General features: G+C 43.8%; 1 protein-coding gene across 11 annotated transcripts in view; it reads right to left on the bottom strand.

Moving 5' to 3' along the window:
- The window catches only part of CCDC91 (coiled-coil domain containing 91), a 518,367-nt gene that overhangs the window by 329,202 nt on the left and 169,242 nt on the right, over nt 1-19,923 (bottom strand). For 9 of the 11 annotated variants that reach the window (XM_089771314.1, XM_075901346.2, XM_075901383.2 and 6 more), the window contains one exon: nt 6,503-6,610. The exons of the other annotated variants lie outside the window; for them this stretch is intronic. In XM_089771314.1, the coding sequence (XP_089627440.1) occupies nt 6,503-6,610 (108 nt within the window). The remainder of the gene's footprint in view (nt 1-6,502; nt 6,611-19,923) is intronic. 11 annotated transcript variants of the gene reach the window in all.

Below are 19,923 nucleotides of genomic sequence, written 5' to 3'. Positions count from 1 at the left end.
AGGCTATTTTTGTCCATTGGCTGCAAGTACAGTGCAGGTTCCCCTCTGATCCTTTTCTACTAGAAATCCTATAACAGACCTCCAGCTAGTGGAAAGGAAGGGAAAAGTAGTGGAGCACCCACAGAGCCACACATCTTGAAGAATCATTGTTATTGCACAAGGTGAGTAACTTCTGCTTTGAGTGGTGCCCCTGTGGGTGCTCTCTTCTGTTGAGTAATGAGCAGTACCTGTCACTTGTAGTGGTGGGTTTGGAGTCAGTTGTGAGAAGAGGCAAGGACCACATCTACTAAGGAGGTGGCAGGTATGGGTCCTTGCTGCAGAGTGTAGTGTTGAGTGAAGATATGATGCAAAGACCATGTGTCTGCTCTACAAATGTCAACGAGGGGTACCTTATGTAGGAAGGCCATTGATGTGGCCACTGCATAAGTGGAATGCATGGAAATACTCTGTGGTGAGTCTTTCTCCTGAAGATGGGACGTGGTGTATATGCAGTTGGCAATCCACTTGGATACACGGTGTGTGGAGATGGCTGTTCTCTTGTGGGAAGCAGACATACAGATAAAAAGTCTATTGGATTGTCTAAATTCCTTGGTCCAATCAATACAGAATGCAAAATCTCATCTAGCATTGAGATGTTATAACATCACTTCTCTGGGGGAACTGTGAGATTTAGTATAATAAGTAGGTAAATAAATGGACTTATTAATAGGAAAATCAGATGATTGGAAGGAATTTTGGATGAGGTCTGAGGATGATATAATGCAAGTCCACCATCAGGGCTGCAATTTCACCCAACATCCTGGTAGAGGTTATTGCTACTATAAAGGCCACATTCCTGACTAGATATTGGGGAAAAGCAGTATCCAGAGGTTCAAAAGGTGGTCTTTGTCAATATGCCAAGTACAAGGTTTAAATCCCAAGGTGGTACGGGAGAACATAAGTTTGGGCGTATCTTTTATAACTATGCTAGGAAATGCTAGGTAATGGGATGGTGCAAACAGTGATAAGATGTCTACTGATTCATGAGAGATGGATCTAGATGGAGCTGATGGAGAGACCTGCATCACTGAAGTTCTTCAGGTATTCTAGCACAGTAGAGGTATTAGGGTAGTATTAGGTTGTAATTGGTGTTGATTGAACCATTCCTGAAAACGCTTCCATTTATTTTGGTAGGTGTACCTCATGGAGGGTATTGGCTACTACTGGTACCCTCTAGGAACAGGTAAGTTCTTCATTTTGCAATCATGAAGAAGCCATGCGGTGAGCTTGAGAGCCCTCAGGTTGGGGTGAGGAGTTTTCCCTCAATGTTGGGTCAGCAGGTGGGATTGATGAGGAGGGGGATCAGTTGGGCAATCAATAGATGATACAGATAGGGAAACCACAGTTGTTTTGGCCAAGAGGACTCTGATCAGGATAACTGCTGCTTGGTCTGCACGGATCTTGTTGATCATCCAGGAGAGTCAGGGAGTTGGAAGAAAAGCATACAGGAGGGATGCAGTCCAGGGTAAGGTGAAGGCATATCGCTTGCCTCAGTCTGTTCTGGAGCAGAAGTGGTAACACTTACGGTTGGATGCTGATACAAATAAGTCTATGACTAAGAAAACCCATTGCAAAAAGATAGGGAGGATGATGCTGAGACTGAGTTCCCTCTTGTACTGTTCTGAGTCGTGTCTGCTCATCTTGTTTGCAGTAATTTTCTGTTGACCTGGAACATATATTACTGTTGGTCTGATGTCATTTTTCAGACACCAATTCCAGAACTTGATTGCTTTGGCACATAGTGAGCATGATCGGGCACCCCCCTGCCGGTTAATGTAAAACATTACAGGGTGTGTTGCCTGTGAGGACACATAGTTCTGCCTCAAATGAGGGAAAGGAAGTGTATGCATGCATTGCAAATGGCCCTGAGTTCCAAAATATTGATATGAAGTCTCATCTCCAAATGTGACCAGTTGCCCTCTACTGTCTGCATGCCGCAGTGGACACTCCAGCCTATTAATGATGGGCTGTGATTACCCTTGACAGGTCTGGGTGGTGGAAGGGTATGCCAGTGAGGAGGCTGTGTGGAAAGGTCCACCATTTCAGAGATTGCAGCACTAATGGTGGACGTGAGAGAGTTTGGTGAAGTTGTTTCAATTTGGAAGATAAACAGATGCCATCCACACCTGTAGGCAGTGCATGTGTACTCTCGCAAGGGGTACCATGAAAATGGTAGCAGCCAAGTGACCCAAGATCTGAAGGCATGGATGAGCAGTAGTAAACGGAGTGTGGAAGACTCCATTGATGAGGTCGCACAGAGTTTGAAAATGATGAAGAGAAGATAGACTCTGGATGACACAGCATCCAGCGATGCCCCAATAAACTTGATTTTCTGGAACAGCCCCAGAGTGGATTTTTGAGTGTTTTTTATTAGACCTATGCGAGAGAAAGTCTCTCTGGTCATGTCTGTCATGATTAGGGTTTGTTGGAGTAAAGTGCCTTTGACAAAACAATTATAGTGGTAGGGGAATATGAAGGTGCCCTGCCTCCTGAGGAATGCAGTGACCATGACTAGAATATTTGAGATTACCTGTGGTGCAATGGAAAGTCTGAAGGGAAGAACTCGATACTGGTAGTGGTGTTGCCTGAGAAAGTTCCTGAGAAACCTGAGAAACTTCCTGTGCACAGGATGTATCAGTATATGAAAGTATGTGTCTTCAAGGTCAAGAGCTGAGAACCAGTCCACCTCATCCTGAGCAGGTATAATAGTCCACAGGGTCACCATCCTGAACTATTTGTTGCGTACAAAACTGTTGAGCTCCCTGAGATCTAAATGGGCCTCCAACCCCTCTGTCTTCTTAGCAGTCAGGAAGTAGTTGGAATCAAACCCTCTTCCTTGGAATTTGGGAAGAACCATCTCTATTGCCCCCAAGCTGAGCAATTGTTGCACTTCTGCTTGTAGAAAGGGCTTGTGAGAGGGTCCTTGAAGAAGAACGGGGAGGGGAGTTGCATAGGGGGCATAGAAGTAAAGGGGATTGTATTAGGGGATTGAAAACCCATCAGTTCATAGTGATGAGATCTGGTACTGCTTTTTGCATTGCCAGCACTTTCGTCAGTGCTGGCATGGAGCTGTTGTGTTTCGACTTTGTGCTTGGCTTAAGGGAGGAAGGGCCCTCTCCTTGCGGTCACGGCTATTCTTGATGCCGGCTCCGTTTGCTGTCTGTTTCTCAAGTGCCTTAGATTGAATCAGCATGGAGTCAGATTTTTTTACTCAAGAGTGCTTCCTCACTGGGGGGGTACAGACTCTGAGGAAGAAAGGGACCTCTTTTTTGGTATTTGCACCCTTTCCTGGTCCCCAAGACTTGACTTGGTGGGAGCCCCTTTCTCAGATGCCGCTCCAGGGGATACCTACTAGGGTGGTGTGCCATGTTCAGAGTCTGAGGCAGACTGTGAGGTTTTCTCCATGCTAATCATTTTTAGCTGGAGTTTCCTCACTTTTATTGTTCTAGCTATCAGCTTCTTACAGTCAGGGCACTGTTCCATGTCGTGCTTCTCACCCAAATGGCGGACATACTCCAAGTGTCTGTCTGATACAGAAATCTTACACTTTTTAAATACTGATGAGCCAGGCATGTCCCAGTAAAACAGTCTCTTCCGAACTGTCACTTAACAGTGGGACTGCGACTATATATATGCGGTATAATGAACCATGGTTTAAACAATTAAAAGGATTTTTTTTAACCTAAACTATAGTAATGAATTCAACTATGCTAATAAATATTAACTATCAACTCTACCTATGAACTAATAACAAGGTAATGTGAAGGCGACTGTTCTGCTGTGACCAAAGCTGGTGGTGGTCAGAGAGGAACTGAGGAGACGGTTGGCTGTGCGTGTCGGATAGCCATTTCAAAGGCTGCGTGCCGGCATTGCGCCTGCAAAGCCAACTAGGGGCACTGCTGTCATAAATATCCAATTAGAGGCACAGCAGTGCTGGCGCACCTCCAGATGGAGCACCCAGGGGGACATTCCTCAGAGAAGAACAAGGAGTACCAACAATGTTATAAGAAAGTCCATTCTCACCTAATTTCCAGTTTTTCTGAAGTTCATCTAGCCCTACTATTCAACAATAATAAATTAAAACAGTATTGCAACTATTGTGGATACTGCAACAGAAAAAGGCAAAATATTTAATCAAATATTTGAATCCATTTTAGAATATTTTTAGGCATGGCTGTACGGCATGCATTCAATCGCACTGCAGTTCTGTACAATGTGCCCTTGTCCGAAGTTGAATAATTATTTTTCCAAAGTGCTTTTCATTGTCCATTATACTATTTACACAAATTGACAACATGCTTTTAGCAAACTCTTCAATGGATATAGTCATAACAAAGAGATAGTTGTAAAATACCTCAGAGAATTTTGGAATAAATTAACCCATATCAAGTTATTATCTTTATATTTCTGTATTATAGTGTCATATAATTTCTCAAGTGTACATTTGCTGTACAGGCACTCCCCAAGTTACAAGAATCTGACTTACAAACTTCTGCTGATACAAACAAAAGCTCACCTACAGCCTTAGTCACTGATGTCCTTAGGATTAATAGGGCCCTACAAATTATTATTAAACTGGTGCCCGTATGCCCAACAGTAGTGTGGGGGCAGAAGGAAATGATGATTTTTTTTTTAGCAATGTGATTCTATAATCTTCAACAACATACTAATGATATATTTTTAAAGCAAACTTTTTAACCTAAGGTCTTACAGACTATCGCAGTAAATTCAGAAACGGAAAGTATATACTGGGGTTGCCATATGCACGTTATGCATTCCCACTTACATGACTCTTTCACAGGATCAATGTTCTGTTAGTAGATCTGGTAGGCTTTTCTGTTTTAAGTTAACTAGATTCTCTCCCGAGGAAACAGGGCCACACAATGGGGATAGGAAGAGGTGGGTAGGCATTAAGACCTAGTGGTGCCCCGTATTTTCAGATACCCATATGCAGAATATGCAGCTGCATAGGGTAAGGCAGCTCCTGGCCTCGGGGAAGCAGGAAACAGGTACAGGTGGCGGCAAACTGTGCAAGTGCTGCTGGGAGAGTGAGAAGTAGCAGGGGGCAGTCACATAGCCAATGGCTGGAGATTAGTGGTGCTCTGAAGGGGAAAACACTGCTTCTCTCCACCTGCCAGCTGCACTTCTGCCCTATGTTCTTCCTCAGTCCTCTGGCTCATGCTCACATGGCTGGTGAGTAGTGGCTGGGTGCAGCCCACAGGGAGGGAGGTGAGGAGAGGGAATAGGGTTGACTATAGCAGCTGGCACAGCATCCACTGGGGACGGGGATAGCATCCAGGGATGCCCAAAAGTCAGAATCTCTACCTATCTCCTCATCCTCCTCTAATTAAACCTGTCTTTCCTCAAGCACCAGCATTCAAAGTTAAATAAAAAAGTATTTCTACTATTATTTTAATTGCAAATATACAATATTTCAGCCATATTATGGGTTAAAAAGGTTATTTTGTGGGCTAGCCTGGGAACCTAACTACCATTGTTTCTATGGGAAAAATGTGTGCTGAGTTCCAAACAACTGACTTACAAACAAACTTTTGGAGCACAATCCATTCATAAGTTTGGGGCTTCCTATACTTAGGTCTTAATTTACCATCATAGAAAAATGAAACCAACAATAACTATTACTAGTCATTTAGAAAAATTGTTCCTAGCAGATTTAAAAGTAACTGCAATGCAAACAACTTTACCATGATTTTTCAAGATTAGCCTACTGAAAAATATATACCTGGTGTAATGTATGGTGTTTATTTGATTTATAATTTAAATTTTACTTAAGCTCTAGCAAGACTTTGCCAATAATTAAAAGATCCAATAGTTTAAACAGTCAGTCAGACCAGTAACATGGATCAGCAGCTGTAAATGCGTATACAACCTACTTACAAAAATCATTGATGCCATATTAATTGCAGTGGCTAAATGGAAATAAAAATAGATATCGACAGTACATGTTAGAATGACCATTTTATAAGTTGCAGAAAACATCTACTGATGTCTGTTTCATAGAAATCTGATCTTTGCTTGCAGTCCATTATAGTAAATAAAATTCAGGCTTAAGAAATATTGAATATTTTCTCTGCAGCTACAGAAAATTATACAGTTAATAAAGGAATACATATTACATTCCAAGCTTTCTTCTCTTTAGTGCTATGTTCCTCTGGGATCTTGGTTATTCAATTTAGAAAGCAATAATGCACAACTGAGCTCTAATGATTTAGGAGCTATGGTTAAGTTCCTATCTCTTTTTGCCCGTAATTACTGTTATTTCAAAGATATTATAGTGAAAACTTGGTAGTTTTATTATACACGTTTATTTCAAAACAAACAAAACAGAAAAATAAATGCACTGAAACTGAAAGAAAATCATAATGCTTTTTGTTCTGCAAAACATATTCATATAGTTAGTCTATGAAAACCTGTGGGCTGTGTGGACAAGTGGTTGTATTACCTGAGCATTCAGCAGTTCCTCACATTTATATGAGTGTTTTTCAATTGCAGCTATATACTGTTTTTGAATGGCTTCTTCTTGCTTCTGTACTGTTGACTGCAGAAGTGCCTGGAAACAAATACAGCACACCAATTTCAAAACAGGAGACACCCTTGAGGGGTTTTCTGACACGTAACAAATCAACTAACTTTTGTATACAACTGAAATCTGATGTTCTGCTGCACCCAAAGAACAGAAATGTGCAACTCCTGGAGTACTTTTCTATATAACGCTACTCTGTATCTTCCTTTAGCCAGGATTATATTTTTTGGCTCTCGTGTTTCCTGCACACACCTTTTGAATAAAAGAAGGTAACTTACAGAAGAAGAGAGAGGGTGAGTAGTTCTGTTAAATATACTCAGTTTAGTGGGACCACACAAGATGAGAAGTATATGAAAGCTGCAGAGAAAAAAAACCCAGACATATTTCACTGGCTGACAAAATTCCACATCCTCTCGGCACACTGGAAGATCCCATGGGCCAAGCATGATCTTCACAACCACAAGTCAAGTAAAAGCAGATGGAAATTCTGAGTAGTTTAAAACATAAAAGCAATCCCCTCCCCCCCACAAGAAATTCACACACTGATGTGAAGAGGTGGAAGTCATAATGTGGAAGAAGTCAAAGTGCCAAGACAACATTAAAAAGATAATAAGATTAGGAACATTATATAGATATTTCATCTTAGTGGTGCAAAGGTTAAAGAATCTGTATGCAAAGGGAAAAAACTAAAACAGTTCTCAAGAAAAGCCAAATCACTACTTGAAGGAATCACATCCACCTAATTCCTTTAAGAAGACACTAGGTTTTTTTTACCTTCACTTCACATACTCCAGTGCTATATACATTTTCTACAGTATATGCTATTTATATGTCCACTCTTTCCATAATATGTACTGTACTATTTATACTCATAACAGCAGAATCTAATTTTAAATAGCAAAATCTGCACATTAATCTATATGCAATGACAATATAAGGTAAAATAGACTTAAAATTTATAGAAAAATTATCGGCACACATGCAGAGAAGCAAAAAAGGTGAAATTATTTAAATAATTTTTACTTTGAAAATGACTTTGCTTGGTGGGAAACAATACATTCTATATATGATGTCAAATAAATGTAAAAATCCCAGGGACAAAAATATTTTGTACAGCTTTTGGGTCTATCTTCTGACATTTTCCAATCATTAGCTTTGTTTTGCAAACATTAGTGTTCTTCAGGATGAATACTGTTGAAAGTCAGTAGCAGTTTTATTGAAGCAAAAAGGAAAAAAACCCTAGCAAATTAGCAAAAAATGACAGATGGTACTAAACATAAGGTTTAATCAAAAGGCAAGAATAAATGTAGTGGCTTTTCTACTGGCTTACACTTGTCTTTAAATGTACAAGATCTTTTGCAGATTTCTTGTTCATTTTCTGCACTGATACAAATTCAAACAATTACAAAAACTGAAGTGTCAAAAGATTCCAATTCCTACATGAAAAATTCACATAAGTCTACTCTATGGTGTTAAATCCCATAATAAATATATTCAAATAGAGAAGTGCACTATGTAGTCCTAAATAAGATTGCTCCCTTACCCCCATGCCCTGCCTTCTAGCACGGGTTCAGCTGAACCACTAGGTACTCTTGAGCACACATGGGTAGTAATTCTTGATGAGGAGAGCAATTCAAGATTTTGGTAAGTGGGAAAGGGCTGGACTTATATATGGAGGGGGTGCAGAAAGAAGCTAAGGGTAAGGGTCTGGGGTGCAGGAGAGGGTGTGGGGTGTGGGAGGGAGTTTGGGTCAAGGAGGGGGTTGTGGCAACGTATTGGGGTGCAGAGTCCAGGAGGGGAGTATGCATGCAAGAGAGGATTCTTGCCTGGAAAAAGGGTATAGGAGGGGATGCAGGGTCTAGAAGGAAATTGTGAACTCTAGGAGGTGGAGGGTGCAGAGGGTTTGGATGGTAACCTGGGGCAGAAAAGAGCGGTAACTTTAGCCAGACTTGAAACCCCCCCGTCCCCCGTATCATCCATCTTTGCTTGCCTGGAAGCATACAGGGCACACAGAGCAGTAAAAACAGCATAGTCTTTGAAAGCCTTGACAGGAGGCACAGATATGCCAGCTCACCCAGTAACCCTGGACAACTGTAAGCAGAGGTAAGAGGGTGGTCGAACTAATTGCTGACCAAGAGGCTGCCGAGGAGTGCCCTTGACTGAAACCCATATTGATACGATCACACACTGGTCCGGGGGGCGGGGGGGGGGGGGGGGGAAGGGAGAGGAATCTCCTGCACAACAAAGAATGTCCAGTACTCCTAATTTAGTTCTCTCTCTCTTATAAGTGTAAATTCTTTAAAACTCCTTTGTAAGAACTGGCGTCACAAAAACGGACCAGTACAATTTGGCATCTTAGATAAGAAAGAAAATGGGCCCCTAGGGGTATAAAGATGGTCCAGCAGCACACTCACTCTGAGCGTCGATCTGCCATCTACCTGCTGGCCGGATAAGGTGTTTGACTTCCCGAGGTTCCATGGGGACGCCCACCTCATATTCGTCTTTCCGAGGAATTGAGGGACCGACCCTGGCCTGACCCGCTGGAGTCAAGAAGCACAGAAGGGGGTAAAAATTGTACCTGTATGTGTCCTTTGTTTAAGTATATACATAGTGTTAGAGCTCTTTAAAGATTAAGCTGTCACTTGGTACCATTATTTTCTATCTTCCTTTTTCCTTTGTAACCATTTTAAGATCTATATTTGCTAGCAGTTAAGAAGTAGAGCAATAGCCATTGTAACCACATGCTTTATAAGCCTTTTTAATAAACCTGTAACTGGTTAAGTTTTAACCTGACTCCTTCAGTTGCTGTAACAGAACCAAGCACAATTTAAAAGAACTCCAGCCGGTCATAAGGGACAGGTATAGGGAGAACTTGGGCTTTTGGATCGTGTCACTTCCAGAGGACAGATCCGTGGGGCATCTCTCAGTCTTCCCTAGGCTGCCCACTGCGAAGGGATCATGTATCCTAGCAGTCAAAATCTGAGATGTAATAAGCTCTCCCTGTAAACTCTGGGGAGTCTGTCAGCCTATTGGCTGCCCACCGTGGAGGGACCCCGGTCCTAGTGGTTAAAGACATGGACGTTAAACTTCTCGGGGCACCCGTCAGCCTCCCTAGGCTGCCCGCTGCGACGGGACATTGCATACAAGCAGTTGAAGACTCGGGTGTAACACACACACACACACACACACACACACACACACACACACACACACACACACTGCCCTGACCATCCGCTGACAGTAACCTGGGGCAGGAAGGGATGGTGTTCCAGAGGTAGGCTCCGGCTGGGAGGCACTTACCTAGGCATTTCCCAGCCAGCAGCCCAGTGGGACCCATAGGCAGTGTCCCTGCCCATTAGCATCCCCAGACAATTAAAAGCAGCTGGCTGTTCCATGTGGCTCTTTGTGCTGCATGTCTGGGGAGGCTGAAAGGGGTAGGCTTCATACACAGCCTCCCAAACCCAACATAATATCTCAGCTCCCACAAAGCCTCCATCACTCCCCTGCATCTGGCATGGAAAGTCACATGGAGAAGCCAGCTGTTTAGAGAGGCTTGGATTTGCTCTGTGCCCAAGGGTCCCGGAGAGGTGGGCTGCGGACTGGATTAAAAGGATAAACGGGCCAGATCCAGCCAATGGGCTATAGCTTGCCCACTCCTGTAAATTATTTAACCAGTAGTCTAAGTATATTTTCAATAGCTTTCACTGCAAACAAATACTAAAATAGTTGACTGCAAAAAGTAACAACCCCCCTTGTATGTTTTACAATGGAAAGTTATTGTATGTTCTGATAAATTGTTTTGCTTCTTTTAGGGCTGATTTTATTGAGATTTACAAGAGTATATTTACATACATACAGGGAGTTAAAATATAATTTCTAAATATAATTTAGAAAAATGATTTTGTGAGGATATGTTGTACTCAGAGAATACACTAGCATTAAATTACATCCAATTTAGCTTAGGGGGAATTATCATAATTGTCGGTATCAGCACATAAGGAAGTTTATTCAATAAAGTAAAGGTAACACATAAATATCATAATATACCACACACCACAGTTGTGCCTTGCCCTAGCCCCATATTATATATATATAGGCTCTTCTAAGACATCTCTTCCCATAGTATGTAGTTTGCAGTCTTCTACTTTTGTAATAGCTCTTTTCATCTTTATGCAAATTCTTCAACAAAGTGCCAGTAAATATGAATTCTGTGATGAGATTCAAATCTTTATACAACTTAGAGGAGTTTACTATTGAATATTAGTTTACAGATATAGACAAACATACAGATTCAGTAGGCACTCAAATAACACTGGTCTACAATTTTTTAGAAGTCGTCTGCTTCAAAGATAAAATGTGCTATTTATTAAGTATTTTGATGTGCTGAATTCAAATATGACAATTAAAACAACTGATTGGCTACTGTTTCCAAGATATTTAAGTTTTGACATTTTATGTCTATGTATATTGTGTAGATAGTAGAGTTTTAATAATAAATTGTCAACCTAGGTCTTTTCATGTGTTTATGGTTGCTTTACATGATAATATTTCACCTGTCCTGTTTATCTAACCCTTTAAAAATCAGCAAAAGGGTTATATGAATACAATTTATTATGAAACAAAAGGCAAAAAACTATTATGTACATAGTTTAGTCCTATTCAGTGTCTACTCGGCGCTTCTTGGCTTGTCTCTTGTATGCATTAAATGGAGCATCTCTTGTTACTGTCCAGCAATAGTCTGCAAGCATTGATGGGCTCCATTTGCCCTGATAGCGTTTCTCCATTGTTGCAATGTCCTGGTGAAATCGCTCGCCGTGCTCGTCGCTCACTGCTCCGCAGTTCGGTGGAAAAAAATCTAGATGAGAGTGCAAAAAATGTATCTTTAGTGACATGTTGCAACCAAGGCTTTTGTATGCCTTGAAGAGGTTTTCCAACAACAACCTGTAGTTTCTGCCTTGTTGTTTCCGAGAAAATTTATTGCCACTAACTGGAAGGCTTTCCATGCCATCTTTTCCTTGCCACGCAGTGCATGGTCAAACGCATCATCTCGAAGAAGTTCACGAATCTGAGGACCAAAAAAGACACCTTCCTTTATCTTAGCTTCACTTAACCTTGGAAATTTTCCACGGAGGTACTTGAAAGCTGCTTGTGTTTTGTCCATGGCCTTGACAAAGTTCTTCATCAGACCCAGCTTGATGTGTAAGGGTGTCAACAAAATCTTCCTTGATTCAACAAGTGGTGGATGCTGAACACTTTTCCTCCCAGGCTCCAATCACTGTCGGAGTGGCCAATCTATCTTGATGTAGTGGGAATCTCTTGCACGACTATCCCATTCGCAGAGAAAACAGCAGTACTTTGTGTATCCAGTCTGCAGACCAAGCAAGAGAGCAACAACCTTCAAATCGCCACAAAGCTGCCACTGTTGTTGGTCATAGTTTATGCACCTCAAAAGTTGTTTCATGTTGTCATAGGTTTCCTTCATATGGACTGAATGACCAGCTGGAATTGATGGCAAAACATTGCCATTATGCAGCAAAACATCCATGACTTCTAGGAATAACATGATGCAATTCATATCATGTATGACGCAATGTCAGTTTCAGATTGCATCATTCATTGTTTTGCCTAAAAAGCAAGTACTGTCCAAACCCAGTCATAGATTTATTCATAGATCCAGTCAAAGACGTATTTTAGTCATTTCTGGTTTAAATTGAGATCTCTTCCCTTTATAACTCACTTATCCTCCGCCATTCGCAAATCAAGGGTCGTATATACTGACCCAATAGCATATCTTGAAAACTAGAGCCAATCAACAATTTTAAGCATCATTTTCGTTCTCAGTTACCCAGAATTAGTAAAGTTTGGCTACATTTATTTCAGAAGCATTTTGGCTGTAGAGCAGTGTAATAGTGTTCACTGTTGACAGAGTCATAAGGTGGGAAGACTATGCCTCACCTAATAACCCAAAGTTTAAAAATGTTGGCATCATAACCTTTGCCTGACCATCTTCTATAAGTACATAGAAACTAGTAACCACAATGCTCCTTTAAGATGGGGGGAGGGGGGGAGGACCTTTTTTGAGTCAGGAACTGCTGATCCACAGAAAAATCAGTTGGGGGCTGCCCACAAGTGAGAAGCTCACACCAGAGCCTAGACGGGCCCAGGCTAGTTTTTATGTGCTCCAGCCCTGTGATGGGGTGGCAGGAGCTGGAGCAGCAGTGTGGGATCCCCAATGCTAGGGTGTGGTTGGGAAAGCCCTGAGCCTTGAGGGCTGGATCCAGGAAAGCCAGAGGCTGCATCTGGACTCCAGGTCATAGGTTCCCCACCCCTGCTTTAAGGCTTGCATCATATTGGAATGGTAGTCTTTTCTATTAAATATATTCATTGGCTTCATGGGTTGAGTAGAGAGTGGACATATATAACTGTTTATAGCCTCAACACATTAATGCAGTTAGACTTCTTGAAATCACTAAAAACTCAAGCACAGTTCACTCAAACCACAGTAAAACTTGATATATTTAAATACATACTTGCAGCACAACAGCACCAACCTCAAAAAGTTGCCCTCCTGACCAAAAATAATTTGGGTAGCAAGCTTTGATAGGCTAAATTCCCATTTTCCACAATGGGATGAAGCTGGCGGCATAACACTAGGAATGTGAATGTGTAACTGGTTAACCAGTAAACCTCACCCTTAACAGGTGAGACTTAAAAGGTTACGGATAATTGGTGGGGGACACGGGAAAGGGGCTGCTCCAGCCCTGTGGGGTGTGCCAAAAGCAGAGGTGCTCCAGCCTGGTTGGAGACCAGACGTAGCCACTTCAGCCCAGTCATAGTGGTTGGGAAGATGCCCCCCTCCATCCCATTTAATTGGTTAACCCGTTAAAAAACGTTTATCTATTTCTGTAACTGGTGATCTTCGAGATGCATTGCTCATGTCCATTCAACATAGGTGACTACTAGCAGTATTTGTGGAGGCAGGTAGGAGACTCAAGAACATACAGATTGCAACCACTGCTCTACCGAAGGCTGAGTCGTTTCTTGCGTGTTGCGCAATCAACCATACAGAGGGTTGCAAAGGTATGTACTGATGACCACATTACTGCAACAGATTTTGTGGATTGGGATGTTCTCCCGAAAGGCTGCAGACAAGGCCTGCGTCCTAGATGAATAAGCCTTGTCCAATTCCAGGGCAAGAATGCCTGCAAGGTCATAACATATGCAGATGCAGGTGATAATCCATCGGGATATCCTCTGGGACAACACCAGATGGCCTATCATCCTATGCATGTAGGCCACAATCAGCTGTGTGGACTTATGGAATGGCTTCATCCTTTCCAGATGGAATGCTAGAGCCCTCCAGACACCTAAAGTGAGCGGACATCGTTAATCATTGGTCACAAAAGGCTTTGGGTAGAAGACCAGGAAGATGATGTCCTGGCCCATATGAAAGATTGAGACTGCTTCAGGACGAAGGCCGGGTATGGGCTAACCTGCACTTTATCCTTGAAGATGATGGTATTTGGTGGCTCACATGTTAGCGCTCGTAGCTCAGAGACTTTCCTAGCAGATGTAAAGGAAACCAGAAAATCCACTTTCATCGACAGTATAGAAAGGGGGCAGATGGCCAGTGGTTCAAACGGAAGACAGGTAAGTCCAGTGAGGACCAGGTTAAGATCCTATTGCAAGAGAGGGGTTGGCGTCTGTGGAAAGGCCCATTCCAGGCCTTTTTGGAAGCAACGCATAAGGTTCTGAGAGAACATTGAGCACTGGCATATGGAAGGCAGAGATTATGGCTAGATGCACCTTAATTTAGGAGAGCATGAGACCTCCTTTCAGATACAAAAGGTAGTCCAGGATCAACTGAAGCAGTGCATCCATGTGAACAATTCCTGTCTGGGATGCAGAGACCAAGAACTGCTTCCACTTCATCCTGTAGTTTGATCTAGTTGAAGGTTTCCTGCTTTCAAAGAGGACCCTTTGTATCTCTGTTGACCACAGCAATTTCTGTTGGCTCAGCCATGAAACAGCCACGCCATGAGGTAAAGTAGCGGAAGGTCCGGGTGAAGGAGATGACCATGATCCTGGGACAAGCAGTCCGGAAAGCACAATAGCAAGCAAGGGGCTTGCTGCAAAAGGCGCATGAGGGAGCTAAACCAATGCTGGCGAGGTCAAGCTGGTTTAATCAGTATGATCTGCTCAGAGTCCTGCCTGAGCTTCTGGAGAATTCTGCTAATCAGCAGGAATGGAGGAAACCGCACATCTGAGATCGCTCATCCAGGGAAGAAGGAAGGTGTCAGAAATGAAGCCTGCATCTAGGCTCATCAGCAAGCAGAAAGTGGGGCGCTTTGTGTTGCGCCACATCACAGATATACATGGGGAGAGTCCCAATCCTGGAAGAGCATGAGGGCGACTTCTGAATGGAGAGACAACACATGGTGAGAAGAGAACTCCCTATTCAGATGGTCCACAACATCACTGTGTATCCCCAAGAGTTGATGAGATTGCAAGGAAATTTGGTGGAGGGCACAAAACTCCCACAGTCTGACTGCTTCCTTGCAGTGAGGTGCTGAATGGGCTCCTTCCTGTCTTCTGATGTACAACATGACTGCCGTGCTTTTCGTGAGGACCCAGACCACCCGGCCTATAAATTCAATTTTCTGTACTGGAACTAAGGCCCCACACACTTTCCACATGTTCCTGACCACTCTGAGCTCTCTTACGTTTACGTGTAACACTGTCTCATTCTGGGACCACTGGACCTCTGTCTGGAGCATTCCAAGTTAAGCACCCCATCCATGGCCCAAGGCATCTGACAATAGTTTAATCAAATGCTGACGTTGCTTAAAACAAGACATTGGTTGAGGAGATTGTGGGGATCTGTCTACCACCGCAGGAGTGAAGGATATGCAGCAGTACTGTGACTACACAGTCAAGGGGGTGCCTTGCTGGAGAGTATACCAACACTAGCCAAAGATGAAGAGGGTGCATTCTGAGCCTGGTAAATGGCACAACATAGGTGCAGGCTGCAATACAACCGAGGAGGAGTAATCACGCCCTCGTTGTTGTCGAGGAGAGGGACATTTGGCGAATGAGGTCCTGTAGTGTTCTGACCTATCCCAAGGGAGGGATGCCATGGCTGATGTAGAGTCGAGTACTGGGCCTATAAATTCAATTTTCTGTACAGGAACTAAGGAGCATTTCTTTTCATTTACCAGCAGCTCAAGGCAACAACATGTGGACAGGAGGAGATTGACATCTCACTGGACCTTCTGCTGCGATCATGGCCAGCCAGTTGTACAGATAGGGATACACTTAGCCCCCTAGACAATGAAGGTAAGCAGCTACCACCAACATGCACTTTGTAAATACTCGGAGCACTGTGGCTAGGCCAAAAGAGAGGACCACAAACTGGTAGTGACCTTGTCCTACCTTGAACCTTAGGGACCATATATGTCCCTCGAAGATCACGATGTGAAAATATTCATGTTTGAGGCTGAGGGAGGTATACCGGTCTCCCGGATCCATGTCGGGGATAACTGTTGCCAGGGTGACCATGCAGAAATTGAAGTGGACCAGGTACTGATTCATGTCTTGCAGGTCCAGAGTAGGTCTGAACCCCCAACACTACCCCACCCTCCCTTGGCCTTGGGGATTAAAAAATAACAGGAGTAAAAACCCTAGTTGTGAAACCTGGTCAGCACCTTTTCCACTGCTCCCAGGCTGAGTAGCTCCACCATCTCTTGTTTGAGAAGCTGTTTGCGAGAAGGGTCTCTGAAGAGGAACGGGGAGGGAGCATGAGAAAGCAGGAGAGAAATCAACTGGAGGATATATCCATGCCGCGCTGTGGCCAGAAACAAGTGGTCTATTGTAATTTTGACCCTTTTTGGAAGAAAAGGACAGGAAGGATCCAGATGGAGCTTAAACTTTTTATACTACAGTCCCAGTACATAGAGACCCATTATTTTTAGGGTCGTGCCAGAGTACTTGAGCCCATGTAACTTGGTATCTGCCAATTCTTCAAACCGCTCCTATCAAAAAGGAGGCCCTGGATTGAATCCTAGGCTTCCAGAGACAGACCCGACAGAAGAAACCATGTGGCCCTTCTCATGGAGATTGTGGAAGCCATGAATCATGCAGCTGAGTCCACTGTGTCTGCTGCCACCTAAGGAGCTGCCCTTGATGTGGCCAAGCCTTCTTCTGACAGCACCTTAAACTCTTTCCTGGATGCTTTGGGGAGCAATGCCTCAAACTTGGCCAATGGTTTGCCATGGGTTGAGGTCATAGTGTGAATAGGGCCTGATGTTTCACCATCCATAACTGAAAGTTGCACAAAGAATAAAGTTTGCTTCCAAACAAATCTAAGTGTCTGGAGGCCCATGATCCAGAGCATGCTCTACATGCCTTGTGGTGATAAACACCTGAGGCCAAAAGTGATCTTAGTGATCGAGTACAAGACCTGGAGTGTCTGGTAATCGGGCTCCTGCAGTCCCTGGAGGGATAGCGCTGGGATGGTGATCTCCAGTGCCGGGACACCAATCAGAACATGTAGGAACAGGTTCGGAGATGAGAACAACTCGGTGCTGGTGCATACTGGTGCCAGAGAAAGCAGAGGCACAGAGAGGGTGAGTAATGCCTCATGAGGTGAGAACCCTATGGGAAGAGACTCTCTCTATAGTACCACTGCGGTTGTGGAGCATATGCCTCCAAATATCTGTGTTCCATGGTATGGGACACAGAGACCTTGGCATGACATCGTGGCTAGACCTATACCTGTCCAAATGTACAAGCAAGCATTAAGTGCTCAGTAACCGAGTTGTAAGCAACGTTTTCCCCCTGTGCCTGGGCTGGCTAGTCCCACTGATGATGGTCCCAGCATGGTAAGAATGTCCTGTGCCACTTGGAAGGCCTTCAGCATAAATGGGGATTGCCGGTCCATAGCAGCCAACGGCAACTAGGTCAGACTGGGACTTTCTGCCTGCGCTGGGGACTTGTCTTTAGATCATTCTGATGAACAGTTCCCTTTCTTGGCCTTCTCCCTTCAGGCTGGAGAGCTGTCCATAGCAGCCTTCTTAGCCTGGGTGCCAAAAGACAAACAGTGCTGAGTTGATGGTGCCAGAAGTGCACTCCGCACCAAGGCTGAAATGCTTGGTGCCAAGTCTGATCTTGCAGTGGTATGGAAGGGTCCATGAGCAGCACCCTTCATCGAATGCCCCTCTTTCTTATTGTCCTGGAGCAGAAAGAAGTGCAAATCTTGCACTTTTAAGAAATGCAAACAACAAAAAACAACATCCAAATAACAAAAGCAATCAGCATGTGGGTCGCTAACAGGCATAAGCCTGCAGCATGCAGCACATGCTTAAAAGTCAGGGGAAAGGAGCATGCCTTGTCCCCACACTAAGTCCCAACAGGGAACTAACTGTTAACTACTCTATTAACACAAAAAGGAAACTACGAACAGAGGGAATGATAACGCTACAGCCAGGGCCCGGCCAGAACCCTTTTGGTGCCCTGGGCCCAGGCGCGCGGTGCTGCCCCAGGGCGCACAGCGCGTGCGCTGGTCTGACGGTGGAGCATGGGCCCGCCCCCCAGGGTGTGCGGGTCAGCCCTCAGGGCGCACGGCGCATGCGCAGACCCACCATGGCCACTGGCACGCAGTCCGAGCCTGCCCCCGGGGCGCACGGTGCATGCGCTGCTCAGCCCAGCCTGACCAGCGCTGCTGGCGCGCACGCCGGGCCATGCAGGGCCCTGCGGCCGTGGGGGGAAGGGCGCTGCTGGCCTGCACTGTGGGGCCAGCACTGCAGGAGCCGGATACATGGCGCCTGATGGCAGCTGTAAAGGATGCCGCGCGCCCCTTACAGATGCCATCTGGTGCCCTCCATCAGTTGGCGCCACAGGCAGCTGCCCGACGAGCCCATGCCTCAGTCCGGCCCTGGCTACAGCTAAGGCTGGAGCAGAGTATTCCAAGTACCATCACTGGTGGCAAAAAGGAACTAAGGAAGGAGGGGCTGGGAGTGTCTTATATAGCACGGCCACTACAGAAAGCACTGAGACACAGGCCCCTATGAGTACTGCTAAGGGAAAATCTTCTGGCACCAGTGCGTATGGTGAGCACACACACGCATGATGAATGGACATGAGCAAGCACTTGAAGAAGAAACATAACTTTAACTGGCTACCTAATTAAATAGGATTTTACATCGCTACCTGAACTGTGATGATGAGAACAGACACGCACTTCTATTCATCTCCTGTCAGGGGTAACTTGATGTAAAAGTGGCACTCCACTAGCAATATTTTTCTTCCAATAGCTCTCAATTAGAACATGCGCAGAAGAGAATGGCGCTACAGCATGCCGTAATACTCTTAGTTTCTGGCTCTCCACATGTATTTTCAGATCACCTTCTACTGCTTCTCCTGGGCAGCATGAAATACTGAAAACTAATCTTCAAGTGCCCTTACCAAAAAAATTGTTTATTTTACCAAAACTGAACTCTTGTTGTTTAGCCTGGTCTTCATTAGCAGAATATGCCATAGAAATAGCTTTCCAGTGACTTATTTCTCTCTCATAATTCCCTTGGACTCTCAAAATATTTTCCAGCTCATGTGAACTGGGGAATAAATGGACTCAGAAAAAAATGGTTAGCATGGACAAAATTATAACACTATTTGTGCTGGTGCAATCCCAGTCATTCATTAGGCAACTGTATGATTCTCTAAGGAAAAGACAGTAGAAAGTATATTCATTCTTAATATTAAAATAAAATAAGCCTTTATTTGTATCTTTTTCCATATTCCTGAAAACAAACAGTTTCCCTCCCTCCCCCCCCCCCAAAAAAACGCTTTATCAAACTATTGTACCAACTAATTGGTGATCCACTGTATTTCCTTAAACTGTATCCTGTTTTGACTTAGTAACATTTACTTCTTCCACTGTATTCATAATCTCCGTTTTATCATGTCTCGACTGGGGAAAAAATAAGGACAAAGAAAACTGAGAATTGATGTCCAAATTGATTTTAACTGACTAGATTTGGCTCAGGAAACAAATCTTTGTTTCCAACTTGGCATAATCTTCAATAACTTTACTGGCTAATCACAGATGCAATTTTGCCAAGTTTTTAAGTCTCAGACTTCAATCTATAGCTATGTTGACTTAACTGATAGTTTGATTTGTTGTTTGATTTAAAAAAAAAAACCCCAAACCTTCTGATCAACATGCCAGTACTATGACCGAGGTAGAAAAATGTAGTTAATTTGGTGGATTTGAGAAAAGACACAATAGACACGCTGTCTGAGATGCCTTTTCACTGGATCCTACAAAAAATGTTGAAAGCTTG

This window comes from Pelodiscus sinensis, chromosome 1, assembly GCF_052426305.1.
Source record: "Pelodiscus sinensis isolate ZL-2025 chromosome 1, ASM5242630v1, whole genome shotgun sequence".
NCBI lineage: Eukaryota > Metazoa > Chordata > Testudines > Trionychidae > Pelodiscus > Pelodiscus sinensis.
Note: the sequence above shows the minus strand (reverse complement) of the source record. Positions and strands in the feature narration are given on the sequence as shown.